General features: G+C 33.9%; 3 protein-coding genes across 3 annotated transcripts; 2 read left to right on the top strand and 1 right to left on the bottom strand.

The window, feature by feature from the left end:
• Positions 1–303: 303 nt before the first annotated feature.
• LOC136274793 (uncharacterized) lies at positions 304–4,152 on the top strand. Its single transcript, XM_066082436.1, has 2 exons — positions 304–388; positions 2,347–4,152. Exon 2 carries the CDS (start codon positions 3,187–3,189, stop codon positions 3,853–3,855), a length of 669 nt encoding a protein of 222 aa, XP_065938508.1. The 5' UTR covers positions 304–388; positions 2,347–3,186; the 3' UTR covers positions 3,856–4,152.
• Positions 2,347–3,105, top strand: LOC136275071 (E3 ubiquitin-protein ligase TRIM45-like). Its single transcript, XM_066083359.1, has one exon. It carries the CDS (start codon positions 2,347–2,349, stop codon positions 3,103–3,105), a length of 759 nt encoding a protein of 252 aa, XP_065939431.1.
• Positions 4,153–9,907: 5,755 nt separating the features above from the next.
• LOC136274799 (MAM domain-containing glycosylphosphatidylinositol anchor protein 1-like) lies at positions 9,908–15,088 on the bottom strand. The gene is made up of 6 exons (XM_066082452.1): positions 14,678–15,088; positions 14,054–14,108; positions 12,677–12,765; positions 11,490–11,619; positions 10,215–10,393; positions 9,908–10,116 (listed from the first exon to the last, which is right to left on the bottom strand). Exons 1-6 carry the CDS (start codon positions 14,963–14,965, stop codon positions 10,033–10,035), a joined length of 825 nt encoding a protein of 274 aa, XP_065938524.1. The 5' UTR covers positions 14,966–15,088; the 3' UTR covers positions 9,908–10,032.
• Between the last annotated feature and the right edge of the window lie 2,209 nt (positions 15,089–17,297).

Raw genomic sequence — 17,297 nt, 5'->3', positions numbered from 1 at the left:
GGGGGGGGGGGTTACCTACATGTATAACTTCAATTTCACTGTTCACTTCGGAATCCTTATTTTCAATTGAATTTTTACATAGCCCCATAAACATTTGGAAATGGGGACTCCATGTTCATTCAATTTTTTGTATGTAAATTTAAAAAAAATCTTTCCTCCTCCTCCCCCCCCCCCCCGATGCAACGTGCCTGCTGATTAAAAGAGAAATCTCTCTTTATACTCGTCCGTACGGGTTGGCTCGTCACAAACAATTAAAACCCTCTATAAAAAAATGTAGATGAGAAAGGTTTAAATCTAATTTTAGCTCAACAAGGAAGTATCGTATTTTCTCACTCTGATCTCTAGCTAGCTGAAGGCGTCACCGGGTTTCCTTGCTACAGACTTTACAGTAAGTTAAAATAATTTTGTTTGATACAATAGAAAAATCATAGGATATATTTCTCATGACGGTACAGAAGTTGACATATTTTCTAGCGTAGTTCAACATTATTATTTTTATATATGTATGTAATATTATCATTTAACATTGTACTAGACTAAACCTAAAATAGTGGCCATTTTGATAGTTATATAGTGCCATGGTCAGATATCCAATTTTATTTTTCGATTTGTTTTGCACTTGTTAATAAAGCAAGTATAATCAGATCTAGACAACCTCCGTTTTTTGAGGATAGCTCAATTTCAAGATGGCTTTGATTTTTACCATATATAGAAAGTCACTTTGCATTGTGGGTGAAATTATCCCCCATTTTTGGAGGATAGCATGGGTATATTTCAAAGGCTTCTTGCATATCATTAATGAGAACATGCAAGCACCAGACCGTATGGGAATTAAAGTTAAGGAAATAAACTAATTATTGTATGCGGCGATTTGAAATTCTATGTATAGTATTTTCACAATATGCTTTGAAAGTGTGTACTTCCTGTGTTCAGTTTTACAAATGACATATACTATTTACATCTGTTTCATTTAATAAAAATCACAAAATAGTGATGTTTCTTCCTCATTAAAACATTAATGAGTTCATTCACGTTTAGGCACACATAATAGATATCTTGATCTGCTATATTGTACATGTACAAAGTAAATGTTTGCATATACCTTAGGGACTTTGTAGCAAGACTTATTCTAATTAATTCACAGGTTATAAAGTATCATTTAAATTTAATCCCTTCACACAAAAAGACATTGTTAAATTTTATTAATCAAAATGATACCATTTATAGATATCAATTATCCTGAATATTGAAAAAAATGTGAGAGTCTTCACATAAGATATTTTTCTTTAAAATCAGCCCTGCAATTATTTAAACTTAAATATCTATTAAATATTATCAATAAATATAATTATTGATAGCTAAATAAGGTGATATTTTTATTGTATAATAATTATATTTTATTCATAGTTAACTCCCTTTGTAAAAACAGAGTTAATTGCCCTTCATCTGAAAAGATCCACCAGGGGGCGCAAACAACTATCCTCCAATTTTGGAGGATAAAATCTATCCTCCAAAAACGGAGGTTGCCTAGACCTGATAATTGACAGTTTTTGATGTAAACAAATAATTGATTTGTAAAGGGTAGCAATTTACCTTATAATATACCGGCATTATATTTTCTGCTCATTATTATATAAATATTAGGACATGTACACTAAAAATTCCGGATTCCGCCATGTACATAACAAAGATATATAGATAAGTTGATAATACGGAATGGACCAATAAATTCCCTCTACCTCAAAGTGTGACATTACAGCGTATACCGGAATGCCATAATTCCTATATGTATCTGCTGATTCAGAAGATTATTTAGGAATACGGAATCGTTCTTTGAGTATTATGAGGTGATAATTTCGGTCGGAGCGTATTTAAATCAAATAAAGCCCGAAGGGGTTTATAATAGATTTGACCACGCTCCGACCAAAATTATCCCTTCATAATATTCAAAGAATGATTTCTTATTACTAATATTTATATTATTTCCAATTTGTACACTTTAAAACAACTTTATTTTAAAACCACTATTTTTTATGTAGCATATGCTTTGTAATACTACGCGGCGCAGCCAATACCGTTTTTCGGTTGTACTATAAGACACGCCCATTTAGTGCCACTCATGTTTTATGAAGTTATTGGGTTTTAGGGTTCATCATTGATTCGTAATGTTTTCACAGACAATTAAAGACAGTTGAAAATGTAAATATTTCTCAATACAAACATATCAATTTGAGTACCTGTATGTGTGTAGGGGGAAAGGGAGTGGATTGGTCTTATATTCAGTGTTGTAAATGATTTTTGATAACAAATACAATTAATAACTTATATGCACTTTTACCATTCCAGATGGCATTATCTGAATCCCTAGCACCACCCGACGCCCAGCATTATTTGGTGTGTGGCACTGAATACTGTGAGAAGAACTGTCAGTTTTACTGCAATGACTGTCACCAACCAATGTGTGAACAATGCAGAGATGAACATCAGAAGAATAAGAAAACTAAGAATCATGAAGTTGTCCATTATAAACAACGCAAACGTCGAATTCCTGTAGAGAAATGCAAGATCCACCCCACAAAAGACATAGAACTTCTCTGTGAGGAATGCCAGATTCCCATTTGTTCTAAATGCACAGCCACAAAAGAACACCGCGTCCACGTATTTACTGATCTAGAAATTGTCTTTGCTGAAAAGGTATCGCAATATCAAGAGGAAATTGACAAAATTCGAAATTATTTTGAGCCAGTTTCTCAAGACGTGAAAATAGAAATTGCTGGAGATGTCACAGAAATAAAGAAGATCATGGAAGGTATAAGAACAGCAATGAAGGCTGAAGCTGAGTCTGTGAAAAGAATGGTAGATGCAGTCACATCAGATAATATAGAACAAGTCAACAAAATAGAACAGTCATTATTAGAAACATTAAACGGTCAAAACCAAGAAATAGATGACTTCATCAACTATCTTAATGATTTAATCCAAACATATTATGGTTACCTATCTCCCTCAAAAATAGAACATTTAACATTATCTCTCAAATCAAAAAGCCTTAAAATTCGACCCATACCAGAGACATCCAAACCAGTCCCACCCGTATTTACATAGCATAGCAAGGAAGATGTCGCCAAACTGCTGGGTAGAATAACTGTTCCCAACACAAAAGCAGAAAACCGAAAAATTAAACCCATGGAGACTTCCTCTACAAAGAAACCTACAGGAAAACAGAGGAAACAAGACAGAGAGAAATCTGACATGAAACAAACACTGTCTCTGTATCCCTCTGTCACCAAGGTCAGGGAGTACACAGTACCAGGTGTTGACTGGTTATATCATATATCACTGGGTAAATCAGGCAGACTCTGGGTCAGTGATCATCGTGGTTACCTTGTCCAAACAGTTCTACAGGGGAATCAGCTACAGAAGACAAAAACCAGTTGTGGATCTGGCTACCACACAGTCACACAGGACGGGGATCTGATCTATACAAACAAACGCAACAAAGTCATTAATAGGATAACACCGGATAATGCAATCACTGAATTCATTAAAACAGGAGACTGGGAACCAATCAGTATACACTCCTCCCACATCAACGGGGACATATTGGTGGGGATGATAAAAGATGGAGAGCCTTCTAAAGTCACCAGGTACAACAAGACAGGGACAGAAATACAGAACATACAGAGAGACAACAGAGGACAGGCACTGCATGGTCTACCACACTACATCACAGAAAACATCAATGGTGATGTCTGTGTATCAGACTATGGCATTGAACAAGAGGCCGCCTTAGCCCCCTGTTTACAAATGGTGGCCTCTTTAACTTCAAATCCGGGATCCACACCCCTGATTTAAAATTTGAGATTTAAAAAAAAATCATTAACCGGTTAAGTAGTATTATATCAAAGCACCGTGGTAATCCTCAACCCGAGAATGGGCTTTCTTTTTGATTTTTTTTTTATATTTTTTTTTTATTTATTATTTTTTTACTTTCCTTCTTTTTTTGCTATTGAAGATTTCGGACAAGTTAGTGCTTCTGCCTTCATATCGTTGGTTACTCACGTGCGATTCACATCGATTCTCTCCATTATTGAGAGAGACTGTGTACTAAAACGATACCGGGATTTACGCCGATAAGACCCCCCCCCCTTTTTTTTTAATTTGCTTCAAACGTCACTCAAAAATATTATTGTATTACATACATGTATAGGTAAATGTGCATGTAAAAATCCCATGAGTTCTCTAGTCTAGTCATTGGGTTTTGCTAAAAATAATATAAATATATCATATATTCTAGATATATCATATATTGACTTGGAAGCACAAGTCGAATAAATTTGTTTGACACACGTGCAAAACATCTTTTTTTATCTACACATTTAATAATTTAATGTATATTATTATAACCGTGTGAAACGCCTCAGTATCAACGAAGAACTGCAAAGTGATGACGGTTTTTCCCCCTCTAAGTATAATGTCAAGGTCCTTGTTGATCATAATAACTATGTGAGTTTAATGTACAATCATTTTAACTCAATCCTCAAATGATACCCAAAGTTACATGTACATAAAGCTAGAATCATAATGAAGTGTAGAGCGTAAGTTCTACAGTAAAATGTTTTACGGTGCTGCCGTTGGGGCGAGCGCAGCAAGGTATTTTGCATCATTGTCAACTAAGTGGTATTTTGACGATGATAAACTAACATCGAAGAATTTTTCAGAGAGAGAGACAGAGAGAGAGAGAGAGAGCACTAGAGAGCATTATGGGATGTTGCCAATAATTTTCTTAATGAATCTGTAGGTTTAGCTCGTTCTTTTTCCCGCGCGCACTGGTTCTTAGAGCTCGTTCAGCTGCGCTCGCGGAGAGATACCAATAAATTGTGGGTTTATTCTATATCTGAGCGCACTTGCAAAATACAAAACAAAATACAATATAAACAATTTAGATACTTACTCATAATTATTCTAACATTGAAAAATAGTTAACATAAATATGAGACTATTGCAGCATATCAAACAGCTCCAGTAAGTGGTCAAGGTCGCTTCAGTGACCGACGGCGCAGTGCATCTATTAATTCTTTCTCTCTATCAGCCGGTCTCATTGCGGCCTTTCTTTGTTTATCCTGAATATTGCCGAGAAAAACCTTATTTTCAGCGGCAAATATGATTTTTCAATGGAGGGGGGATAAATCTCCATACCACCTTCACTTTCATGCAAATAATGTACATGTATAATAAAGCCGCCCCCGATAGAGGACTTATATATTGAGAGGATATACATGTACTGTAGATTCCTTTTTTTTCTCGCAAGTTCTTACTTTCTCAACTCCAATGCTGTGTATTGAATCGTGGGAATATAGTTAACATGTAAAATTGCACATGCCGAACTTTCATTATAACAATCATTCATCGTTTTGGGTACATGTACCAATGTCACAAAAGTTTGAAATAAAACGCTTTATCGTATTTGATAAGAATGATTAAGATAATGTCACTTATGAAATGTTGACATGGGTGTTCTACTTGACTTTGTGTACGACTGGAAACCTGCTCTTTTTTATTTTTACCGTGAGTACATGTATGCTCTTAATGAGGCTGGATGGTCAACAAAACTAACCATCAGATCTAACTTAAATTTTAAGGTATGATTTGTGAAGAAATTAACTATTATTTAATTTTAAAAAATCCATATATTTTATGTTTTAAATTTTGATATTTTTCTAATATATTTTTAAATAGAGCTCTTCTTGTATATGAGACTATTATAGTCTTAAACTGGCCACGACCATCGAGCCCTCTTAATATTTACTTAGGCAATGTTGAGACCAATCCTTGACCTTTAAGAATTACAAATGATTCTTCTTCCAAATCAATCAGTAAAATGCATATCTTACTCTTTTCATAATGGTTATCTTGGTAATACTTTTTTTAAATAAAGAGGGCGTAAAACACGGACCAAATTCCCTTTGGTTTATTCGTAAAATACAATTTCAATTTATATTAAAATTTCCTCGTTTTAATTTACATGTACTACTTTAAAATATAGCATTATTAAATCATCAAAAAGCAAAATTTCTAACTATATGTAAGTGCAGTTTGAATTGTGTTTATTGACATTGATTCTTTTCTTTTGAGGGCGCGCCAGAAAAGGAGAAGTGATCGATGCAAATTCATATGCGCTGGGGTTATAATACCGTAATTTAAATCATTTTGTTCCAAAAAAAATGAACTAATTATAAAAACCGATATTAAGCCTAATTTACATCCCTGGGAAGGGATTTTTTTTAGATAAAAATATGTACTTTTTTTTCTCTTCGGTTTCTTATCTGCCGTACTACATGTATAAAGGAAATTTACAATCAGAATACATGCACATATACATCAGTGCATATAACGCTTCACTGATAAGAAAGTCAAATATCAGTAGTAAGTTTTTCCTGATTGAAATTTAAAACTTGTATTACAAGTTGATAACGTCTAACAGATAAATTATGTTAATCCTTTTCATACCGATTTACATCGATTAATTTAAGCTGAGACTCTGAACAACACGATAATAATAACCGACACATGCACGCGCTTTGTTTTGGAAAGAAAGGAGGAAAAGGTGGGGCAGACCAAAAAATGTTGTCAGAAAAATAGGCCCAAAAATATTGATCAGATTAAAAAAAGGAAATAAGGAAACTAAGGAAAAAGGCTACTTTCGAAATCCTAAAAATCCTTATCGGAAGGGGGTATACTTTCAACTTCAATTTCACTGTTTATTTCCTTATCTTTAATTCAATTTTTTACATGGCTCCATAAAAAACAGGGGGGGGGGGTGAATATACCTTCATGTTAATTCAGTTTTATTAATGTTATAAGAAATAGCTTTCCTGCACCAAAAAGTGGGGGATGACAGTCTAAAAAAAACTCCATAAAAAACAGGGGGGGGGGTGAATATACCTTCATGTTAATTCAGTTTTATTAATGTTATAAGAAATAGCTTTCCTGCACCAAAAAGTGGGGGATGACAGTCCCCCCCCCCCCCCCGATGCTACGTGCCTGCGACATCAGTACAAATCAAACCATACATGCACTCGTCTGATAAATGTTTGACATGTACAATTAAGTGTGGTAATCAGATCAACCAAAACCAGATAGCTCAGTTCACGCCAGACTTGAGATACCGTTTCGTTAATGCAAATGAATTGATGAGTGTTGTGTCATACATGACAGTTGTATGTCAACCAGTACCGTACGTAACACACCTTGTCACAAAATTCCTGGATCACCTAATATGATACTGGAGACTTCATGCAGTCTATAGCTTTTTTAAACGTTTCAGAGTAGAATTTCTTTATATTTTATTCACAAATTATTCAACTTTACCTCTAGATTTCAGATGATAATCGATAGTTTTAGAATTTTATTTTTAAACAAGAGGCCCATGGGCTACATTGCTCACCTGAACAACAGTTCCTTGTAAATTCTAATTCATAGCATAACGGTATGCTATTTTCATTTTAAACTTTGAACACCTATCTGGGGCCCCAGTATTGGTCTTGGGGTTGGCTTTAACAATTTTAAATCAACACTATTTGAGGATGTTAGCGAGAAGAAGATTTTTAAACACGTTTCCTATATATTTCTATGTTAAACTTTGAACACCTCTTGGTGCCCCAGTATAAAACACTTAAACAGGTGGTAACAATTTTAACAATTTAGAATCGATAATGGCCAAGGATGTATTCATAGTTATATCTCGAACGGTTGCAGTAAGTTCTTGAGAAGAAGATATCTAAACATTTTTCTATATATCTTAAACTTTGAACCCCGCCTGGGACCCCAGTTTTTGTCCGGGGCTCACTATGTTTACAATTTAGAATCTTTACTATATATACAAGCTTTTGTGTAAATATTGTCATTTTTATTGCAATCGTTCTTGAGAAGAAGATTTTTTAAAAAACGTCCTTTGCATTTCTATATTAAACTTTGAACCCCGCCAGGAGCCTCAGTTTTGGTCCGGGGGTCATAATTTTTACAATTTATATTTTCACTATATATACAAACTTTTGTGAAAATATTGGCATTTCTGGTGCAGAGGTTCTTTAGAAGAATTTACAGACACACACCCTATACTCAATGTTTTGCAATTATCTCCCTTTTAAAATGGGTTTAGTTTTTTAAAAAAGGTGTAGTACTTTTCTTTAGCAATTTAGAATTCCCGTTACATAAAGATTCTTTGTACCAAGTTTGGTAAAAATTGGCCCAGTGATTTTGGAGAAGTAAAAAATGTGTAAGTTTACAGACGGACAGACAGACAGACGGACAGACAGACGGACGGACAGACGGACGTACGGACTGACAACGAGTGATCAGAATAGCTCACTTGAACCTTGGTTCAGGTGAGCTAAAAATGAAATCATTATGCTTGCTATCTTTGGAAAACAATATGCTTTAAATCCTTTCTCAATGTCACCTTCTCTCCTCACCAGTCTCTCTCTCTCTCTCTCTCTCTCTCTCTCTCTCTCTCTCTCTCTCTCTCTCTCTCTCTCTCTCTCTCTGTGCTATATATGCCATTGTCATATCAATTAATATGGTTTGCACGTAGAAATATTATTTCCAAACTTAACATTCTTTTGGAAAATTGCTTTAACAATACATTGATACATGCAATTCTGATATAAGATATACCGGAGACGTTCACATAAAAAAAATTCATTTAATTTGCTATGAAGTTAGATTTTTATATTACAAGTTATGTTCGAACACTTATCATATACAGCAATCGATTAATGTATTGAAACATTTTTTCAACAGTGCGAAATATTTGCTATAAACGCAATAATAAATTCTAATTTCATGTAACCATTTTCGTATACAAAAATGTAAACATGTGCATACCCTAACATGTGGCGATTTTTCATGTAAATACAATTATGATCACACTAGGGCAATGTTTTTCACGGTCGAGCATATATCATGTTGTTGTTTTCTTTTTCTAATTACAGCTATGCAATTATTTTTTATTATACTTTCATGTCAAATACTGAAATCTGATTGGTTTAGACGCAGTTGGTAATCCATTTTATCATACTTTCATGTTAAATACTGAAATCTGATTGGTTTAGACGCAGTTGATAATCTGTTCTATTACCCTCAGCGTTAGCAACACACTTCGCGTCGGTTGACAATGGTTTTCTCGGGGTGTCAATTTCGACAGTTACCCTCTCAAACAGGCACTTTTATATAAATATTACCCTCAGCGTTAGCAACACACTTGGCAACGGGTCTTGCAACGAATTGTTACATGCGCGTAAATTCGGTTCGCCGTAGAATTCACCTTATTTCTATATAAAAGCAGTAACATTTTTCATTAAATTAAGACATTCAGTATTATTAATAATAATAAAATAAACAGTGTCTGTTTTGGAGGGTAACTGTCGAAATTGACACCCCTCGTTTCAGTCTGTGCTGCAAGTACCACTCTTTTATTTCAGAGACATTTAGGATAATGAAAGCCTTGAGCGTAGGCACTGCTTACTAAATTGATTCAGACCTATTATACTTACTAGCATACGTACAATTGTTACATTTGCTTGGTGCCATCAGGTGCTTGAAACCAGTAATTATTACATGTTATGTATTTAACACTGCACTAATAGAAATTTAATTCCAAACATTTTCTTTTAAGAAATCATTATTTATACAACGCAATAGTAATTTACAAATGCTATTGGAACACATATATGGTAACGATAAATTCTTTTACGGGTTTTTTTTTTTTTTTGATTTTTTTTTATTGCGTGGCATAAGAGTATATCATCTAATAATAATTATACAGCAGATTTGAAAGCGAACATTTAATTCACATGTTTTCTTCTTTTTTATTATATTTTTAATTCGTCAAAACTCTCTCTCTCTCTCTCCTTCTCTCTCTCTCTCTCTCTCTCTCTCTCTCTCTCTCTCTCTCTCTCTCTCTCTCTCTCAGCTTTGAAGGTCCTGGTGTAAAAGGCGCCACCAACCATTTTTAACAACTTTCAGTCAATTCTAACAGGGGTATGGCCACAGCTCAATCAGATCTACCGCTATGTCCCCTTCATCATCTTTATCACGCATTGCCGTGATCAAAATCTGAAATCCAAATTAAAAGATCAAGCACCTCATAAAGAATTAAATTCACTAGTCTTATTATGCAGAGAACTCCACAATGTATCCTATTATGGGTGAACCTTAGTTTGAGGATCAAGTTTGAGGTCGATTCCGGGAACTTGTATCCAGACGTCGCCTTGGTTTCCGCTCATCGTCCACTTGGTTACTGCTGACTGAGTTCCGTTCTGTGTGGAAACCGTCAGTCCTCCCATTTTGCTGCCGAACATGTGATAGTAGAATGTCAGGCAGTATGATCGTGCTGCAAGAGATTTTCGTATGATTTTATTTTGATTGATTCTGATCGATATTAAACTGGCGAAAAGATTATTTTATTTGGTAATAAAAATGTTACCACTGTTACAAACTGGCGCTTGTGATATCCATACTTAAATTGATATGCACAATATCCTGTTGTTACATATATGAGAAAAAATATACATATTTGTTGTTACACATATGAGAAAAAATATACATATTACCCTGAACCCCACCCCCCCCCCCCCAAAAAAAAATCAAGGATTTCGGAGGGTGTGGTATTATTATTATATATTTTCCCCCGAGAAACTCGGTGTTTTATTCACTATTCACCCTGTCACAACAATAGCTGCATACATGTAGCTTTACAAGTCCGTCTTGACCAAGATGAAGATGATGTACCTCACTCCATCAAGACTGAAACTTTTAATAAAGACACTACGTACCAAGATAGCAATTAAAAAAAAAGTTGTGTAAAGCTCAGTCGTTAAAGTATCGATCTCAATACCAACCACAGATTTACGAGTTTGAAACTGCCTGGTGCCATTGTTCATATTAATTTTGTCAAATTATATTTTTGAAAATCATAATCATTATCCAAATGTTCCTATCTTTTCACCAATTTGACTTATATACTATTTATACATAATGCTATCTATCATAACTAAACTTTACGTGGTTTAGACTCCATTTTCTATTTTGATGTATCTTTGTGCTATAAGTCTAATGAAAAAATGATACTGTGCTCTGCAGTGTATTAATCCTAAGGATTCAATGATACAAACTCGTCTACTTACGAATAAAAAAGAATACTCATGTAATTTATTCCTCTCGCTCTCTGTTATATATGGATATCGCTCAAGAGCGGTATCCATATATAACAGAGAGCGAGATGAAAGGTCTAATTTTAATTAGATTGGTAATTTATTCTACTGCTATGTCAGTAGTGCAGAGCACAGTACAAATGGAGTCTCCGACATACCTTGTTATCCCGGGGAAGGGTCTATATTCTATATAACGAAAGGAAAAACATACTTCATACAATTAACACAATTGGACCCCCCCCCCCCCCTCCTCTCCCCGACTTGCAGTGTACTGACCTGAGAAGGCCTTGGAACTGACAAGTGTTATCATGTCACCAGCCTTCGATAAAGCAGCGGCGTTCATGTATTTGTAGTAACTTCCAAATTTGGCTGCATTTGGTCCGGTAGAGGGCGTACTTGTCGGGCCCTAAAATAAATCTACGATGACTTCTCTTTTGTCGTCTTTGAGCATTTTTTTAAATTTGAAAATTGCATTCTTCAATATTAAGGACGATTAATTGTGAAAATATCAATATGCACTTACAACTATATTAAAAAAATCCCAAAGGGTATACTGAGGTTTCATTAATATTCAAGGATATCAATTTTCGTAGTTACAGAAAGTGAAAATCGCAAATCCAAGGATACGTAAATTCATGGCCAATAACGCTCTCAATACACATTGATAGTAGAAATTGCACTTAAATGAACATTTAAATCCAAGGAAAACCTTAACAACGAAATCCACGAAAATTGGTATACAACAAATATTAATGAAATCACAGTATATACGAAAAAAATCAGAGGTTTTCTCTTCGGCGTACTAAAAATTACCTTTCACACATTGACAAGATTACATGCATGTACATATGCATTAGAATTAAATCTTACATCTTAATGAACATTTTATAATAAAAACGGGTAAGAAACACTTAAATATACTATTATTATAGACATCATTAGGTCTGTTACATGTACTAACCTTACCTAAATACATGACTGAACATACATGTACATGTTTGTCAGTTGCTAAAGTTTTTAGAAGGCTCGACATTGATGGACACTTTTGATTTTATTTTTGTTTTGTACAGGACTTTGATATATTTTCTGTAGTCGGAGGATAGCGAATATAGAGTCGATAATATGGCGACCGTTACATCGACCTTTTCGATTGATTGGAATCTTGAATTTATTCCAAAATGTATACAAAAGTTTTTGGTCGTCGATGACATTTTTTTTTATTAATTTTAGTATGTTTGTTACTGACTGTCTACGGAAATATTGCTTCTCCTCGCCATCTATGAACTTTAACAACCTGACATACAGTATTTCTATTGACAATCTGTAACCAATCAATCAAGTGATAGTAAAAAGTTACATGTTGTAACAAAATTAACGTTATAAGTAATACATGTAGTATAGGAGCAAGATCTAAAATGAAATACGGCAATACTTCAGACTCTAAAACATGTTAAAAAATGTACCGTATTCCGTATCCAGTCACCATCATCATCCGTTTGATCCTCCGTCAGAAAACAAGACACTTCGGGGTCAGCCTCGAAGTCACAGTAATCTTCAAGAACACAGAAATGCGCACATGGGTGACAAGAATTTACTTGGAAAGGGAGCGGGTATGGAGCGGTTATAAAATTTACTACATACATACATGTATATACCCTAAATCTGGTAATTGTTATGATCTAATTGATATCTGTTTGATTTATTATTTTATTGTGACAATTACGTAGAGGATTTCCGATAGCAAACAATCAAGAATTTAATATCCGTGATTGTTTGCTATCGGAAATTCTCTGAATCACTGAAAATGAAAAGTGGCACAGATACAAAAGTTTTAAGGTGTATGTGGCGTTTTTTTAATAACAATAACAATATCTGATTATTTGCTTCATTGCTTTATTTAAAGATAGGACTTTCAAATAAATAACGCTGATAAATCAATCGCATAACAAAAATACAAGAAATAAAATAAAAATATGTTAATTTTTATATTTTTACGTGCCGGTAAAAATGCAAAAGATGTGAATAACTCCACCTGAAATGGGTCACATGACATACATCTGGGTCTATCAACAACAATGGCGATGATGAGATAAAAGGATGGACTGTAAAGTTTGACAGATTTGGTAAGCAAAGAAAAAACAGACAGACAGAGAAGGATAGGAACAAAGGGAATATTGTCATCGGAGACCGTGTAGATTTTATGGAATAGGAATTGAAGCCGAATTAATCTTAAGTTTCCATCCTGAAGTTGTCGGGTTTTTGCTAGTCAGATTCGTGGTTCCAGGCGTTCCGTGTCTATACCTTATAAGTCATGCACTCTCAGTACATTCCTCCCTCAGGGAGAGGAGTTTTTATTTCGTTCACCGTGTCGATGCAAAAATCGTGTTTCATCTTTATAACGCAGAATGAAAAATTTATATCGTTTTTCATTAATGGATATCGGGATTTTAATGTTTCGGGGATCATCTAAAATAAGATTTATCTAATTCAAGACATATAAAACGATATTCTAAACTGTTCTTCCGTAGCTTTTTTCAATGCTGGGTTTTCCCGCACTCATGCGAAGTGGTGTTGTAAATGGCGGATCACATTAATATTCATCAGACAAATAGCTGAAGACAGAATATGTTTTATGGGCCGAGAGTTTGTGAAACGTCTAATTTTAAGAAGCATGATACATTTATATATTTACTAAAACTTATTTCAATTTTTTTTACTCCAAATACGCCACATGTATCTTTCAAACATACTGCATTAAATTTGAATTTTGCATATTATCATGATAATAGAAACGGAAATAAAGTAAAATTCAATGATAAAATTATGCTTCATGTACATACCGTGAGCAATGCAAGTTTCAGTCACACGGTCGTAAAATTGACCCGCTGCACATTCCTAAAAAAGGAAGAAAATAAATTTACGTAAGTTTTAGGTAAAGTTTCTATTTTGGAGCAAAGTCTAGAATAATTATGCAAGGATATATTATCTTTAGTCTCAACGTCAAGGGATAAAGGTCAAGAGAATATGCTGTTGTGACGTCAGACTTGCAATGATAAATCTTAGAAAAGATCCATTTTAGTTGATCATCCAAAAGAACAGCAAACAAAGCTATCTACACTTAATCTACTACTCTGGATTCATCAATATTCATGAGATAAGAATTTTCCTGCTCGTTGTTAGGTTATTCCACAAAATATTCTTTAACAAAATCATTTTTCTTAATAATGCATACTATGTATAGAATAAGGGCTCACAAATTTATAAAACTTGAACATTTCTTAAAATCTACGTAAGTGAAATATGGACTGCAAAAAACTAGGCCACATTATTCTCTTTTGAAAGTGGATTATCAACTTCCCTAAACAGAATACACTTTATGTATAGCCTACATTGTAGTTAAACGACAGGGGTTCTATATAAAAAATGCCCCCTCCTGGACACACTTAGCATGATAATATCCTTACAATTTGGAATCGTTGGCAGGTCGTGGCCGCGTTCTGTTCGGTGTACAAGGAGTCCCAGCCTCGAATTAGACGACAATACGTCCCACAGACGTCTATGGCGTTACAGTCAATGTTAGACATACATTCACTGATGCACGAACCTCGGAGATGGTCCACGGACTCCGTAGATACATTCGAGATTATTTGAATGGCATTCGGAGCAGAAACGTCTTTCGTATACCTGAAGTTCTCACATTGTTCCGTTCCGTAAAATATAGAGAACAATACCAGTAGAAATGTCCGTGCCATGATCTACAGAATAACTAAACGTTCAATGATTTAATTTTTATGGTTTTGAAAATTTTAGGCATGTTTGTGATGAATATTTTATAATTCTATGATGACGACATAGGAAATCGAATCTTGAAATGGGACACTAATTATCCTCTCGCTAGACGGTAGAATGATATGAATATTTGATACACGTGCATCCATGTTCGGACTTTGTAATGGTTGCATTCCAATCTTGGTATCATTGATACACAAGATTTGGCTTACCAAAACAACTATCATTAAGCACGGCATCATGATTTTTAAGCTTTGTTCTTTATCTAATTGACCAGAAAAGCAATTTCAGAATGACGGGTTTTCAAAATGTAAATTACTAGATCTTGATTTTTAGCTTCATTCTCTATTGATTTACCTCTATAGCAAGTCTTTCAGTACAAATTGTTTTGAAAAAGATTACCAGTATATATCCCTGATTTGAAGTTGTAATAATAAAAAAGGATGAAGTAAGTATTAAATGATGCAAAACCCTTGAATTTTAAATCGACCGCTCTTAAATTGTTCAATTACCTTCGCTTATAATTTGGAAGCTTTAAAGCTTGAATTCTGTATATTAATCAGTTTGTAAAATTATGCTTGTTTTAACATAACCATCCTATCGACAGCATACAATCATAAATACATGTTTAATTTCTCATATAAATTCTGTTGCATTGAATTCATTCCTAAATCTGCATTGTCAAGAATCAAGGTGAGAGTACACGATGCTTACAAACTTTGCCTACTTTAAATTGTCTTTTTATTTTAGTTTTGCGCTGTCCCTTATATTTACTACATAAATTCCTAAATAAGGAATAAATAACAACCCCTTAGACTTTAATATCGATCAATGATTGTAGAAGAGATTATAACGAATATATGAAATATAATTTACTGTATAGACAAATCATCTGTTAAGTGTTTTCATTGTATCACTTGTACCGTAACGACAAATTTACAGAAGATTATATTTAGTTTATCTGCTTGATTTAGGATTATGTTGTAAAACTATTGAAACCAAAGTTGTATGCCATACAGATAAAAATACAGATAATGTGAAGTTGTTTCAAAGAAATCGGTAAAATGTTTATTGTTTTAAAATTATATTTTTTATTAAAAATAACATTTCTATCATTATTCATCAAAAATTAATTCATTGAAGACGTTTCTTTTTTTGTAAAGAAAGTGTTTGTATGTGATTATACAATATATGATGTATCTTGTCGAAATTCAAAATAAGGAATTTTTTTTTTTTTTTTTTGGGGGGGGGGGGGGGTTGAAACCTCGTGTGTTCTGTTTGACAAAACTTCAAATGTTCATATAATTTTTGTATTTTGATGAAAAAAGAAATATTTTAAAACGTTAAGGAACAAAAATAATAAATGACTTAGAAACAAAAAAAACACAAATATATAAGATTTGTCTTTATAAGTTTATTTAATGATACAACAGTTCCAATTTGTGTCATCCTCAGGCGTTTTCAAAACACAGACAAAGCAGTATGAAATATACTTTTCCAATGTCTTTTTTGATGAACTATGGTGTTGATTCATATTTTATGAAAAATAAATTATTGGCTTAATATACAGAACGCTACGAGTTCATGCACGCCAATTTCAAATAACATATTATACATTATGTTACAGTATTTGACTATGTATTAGAATCTTGTGATTATTTGTTTCGACTCAACTATTTCTACAGACATGCTAATGGCCAGAGTTCAACGTAATCAATAGCAATGTCCCCGGTGTAGCTAGATCCTCTGGTAGCTTCTATGATAATCCTAAATAAGACAGGGAAAACAATATCAAGTTGAATAAAATTAAAACAATATGTACACGTGTATGTGATAATTAACGTAATTTTTTTTGGTCGCTGCCATTAATTTCTTACTTTTGTTTGGGAGTCCAAAGGAAGGTTGACTCCAGACAGATGGTGCCAGGCGTCGCCTTGGTTACCCGACAATTTCCAGCGGTCTATAGCGGGGTTGTTTTCTTTCTGAGTTCTGATGGTGAGAGTGTTTATAGTGGCCCCATATATGTGGTAGTACATCGTTAGGCAGTGAGTTTCAGCAAATAGAAAAAACGGGAATATAAATGACCGATGAAACTGCACATCGTATACGTGATCTGGAACTTTAAAAGGGATACGCTAATTGATGAACCATCAAACGAGATATATATAGTTTCACCTTTATAAGCCGCTAATGGATTGATTAATTTGTCGTTTAACTCCCTAAAGAAAAATGTTTTTAAGCATGATGTTATATAAATGTATATAAAAGAATTAAGAAACAAATATTGCTGCTTAT

The sequence above is a fragment of the Magallana gigas genome, chromosome 4 (genome assembly GCF_963853765.1).
Source record: "Magallana gigas chromosome 4, xbMagGiga1.1, whole genome shotgun sequence".
Classification (NCBI taxonomy): domain Eukaryota; kingdom Metazoa; phylum Mollusca; class Bivalvia; order Ostreida; family Ostreidae; genus Magallana; species Magallana gigas.
This window is presented reverse-complemented; position numbering and strand designations above follow the sequence as displayed.

Bases quoted from the DNA above. Each gene is read 5' to 3' on its own strand.
- LOC136275071 (XM_066083359.1), top strand. From the start codon at position 2,347: ATGGCATTATCTGAATCCCTAGCACCACCCGACGCCCAGCATTATTTG.
- LOC136274799 (XM_066082452.1), bottom strand. From the start codon at position 14,965: ATGGCACGGACATTTCTACTGGTATTGTTCTCTATATTTTACGGAACG. The intron at 12,766-14,053 runs GTATGTACATGA...GTGTTCTTGAAG, and splicing joins TGAAACTTGCATTGCTCACG to ATTACTGTGACTTCGAGGCT. The intron at 10,394-11,489 runs GTCAGTACACTG...AATCTCTTGCAG, and splicing joins CAGTTCCAAGGCCTTCTCAG to CACGATCATACTGCCTGACA.
- LOC136274793 (XM_066082436.1), top strand. From the start codon at position 3,187: ATGGAGACTTCCTCTACAAAGAAACCTACAGGAAAACAGAGGAAACAA.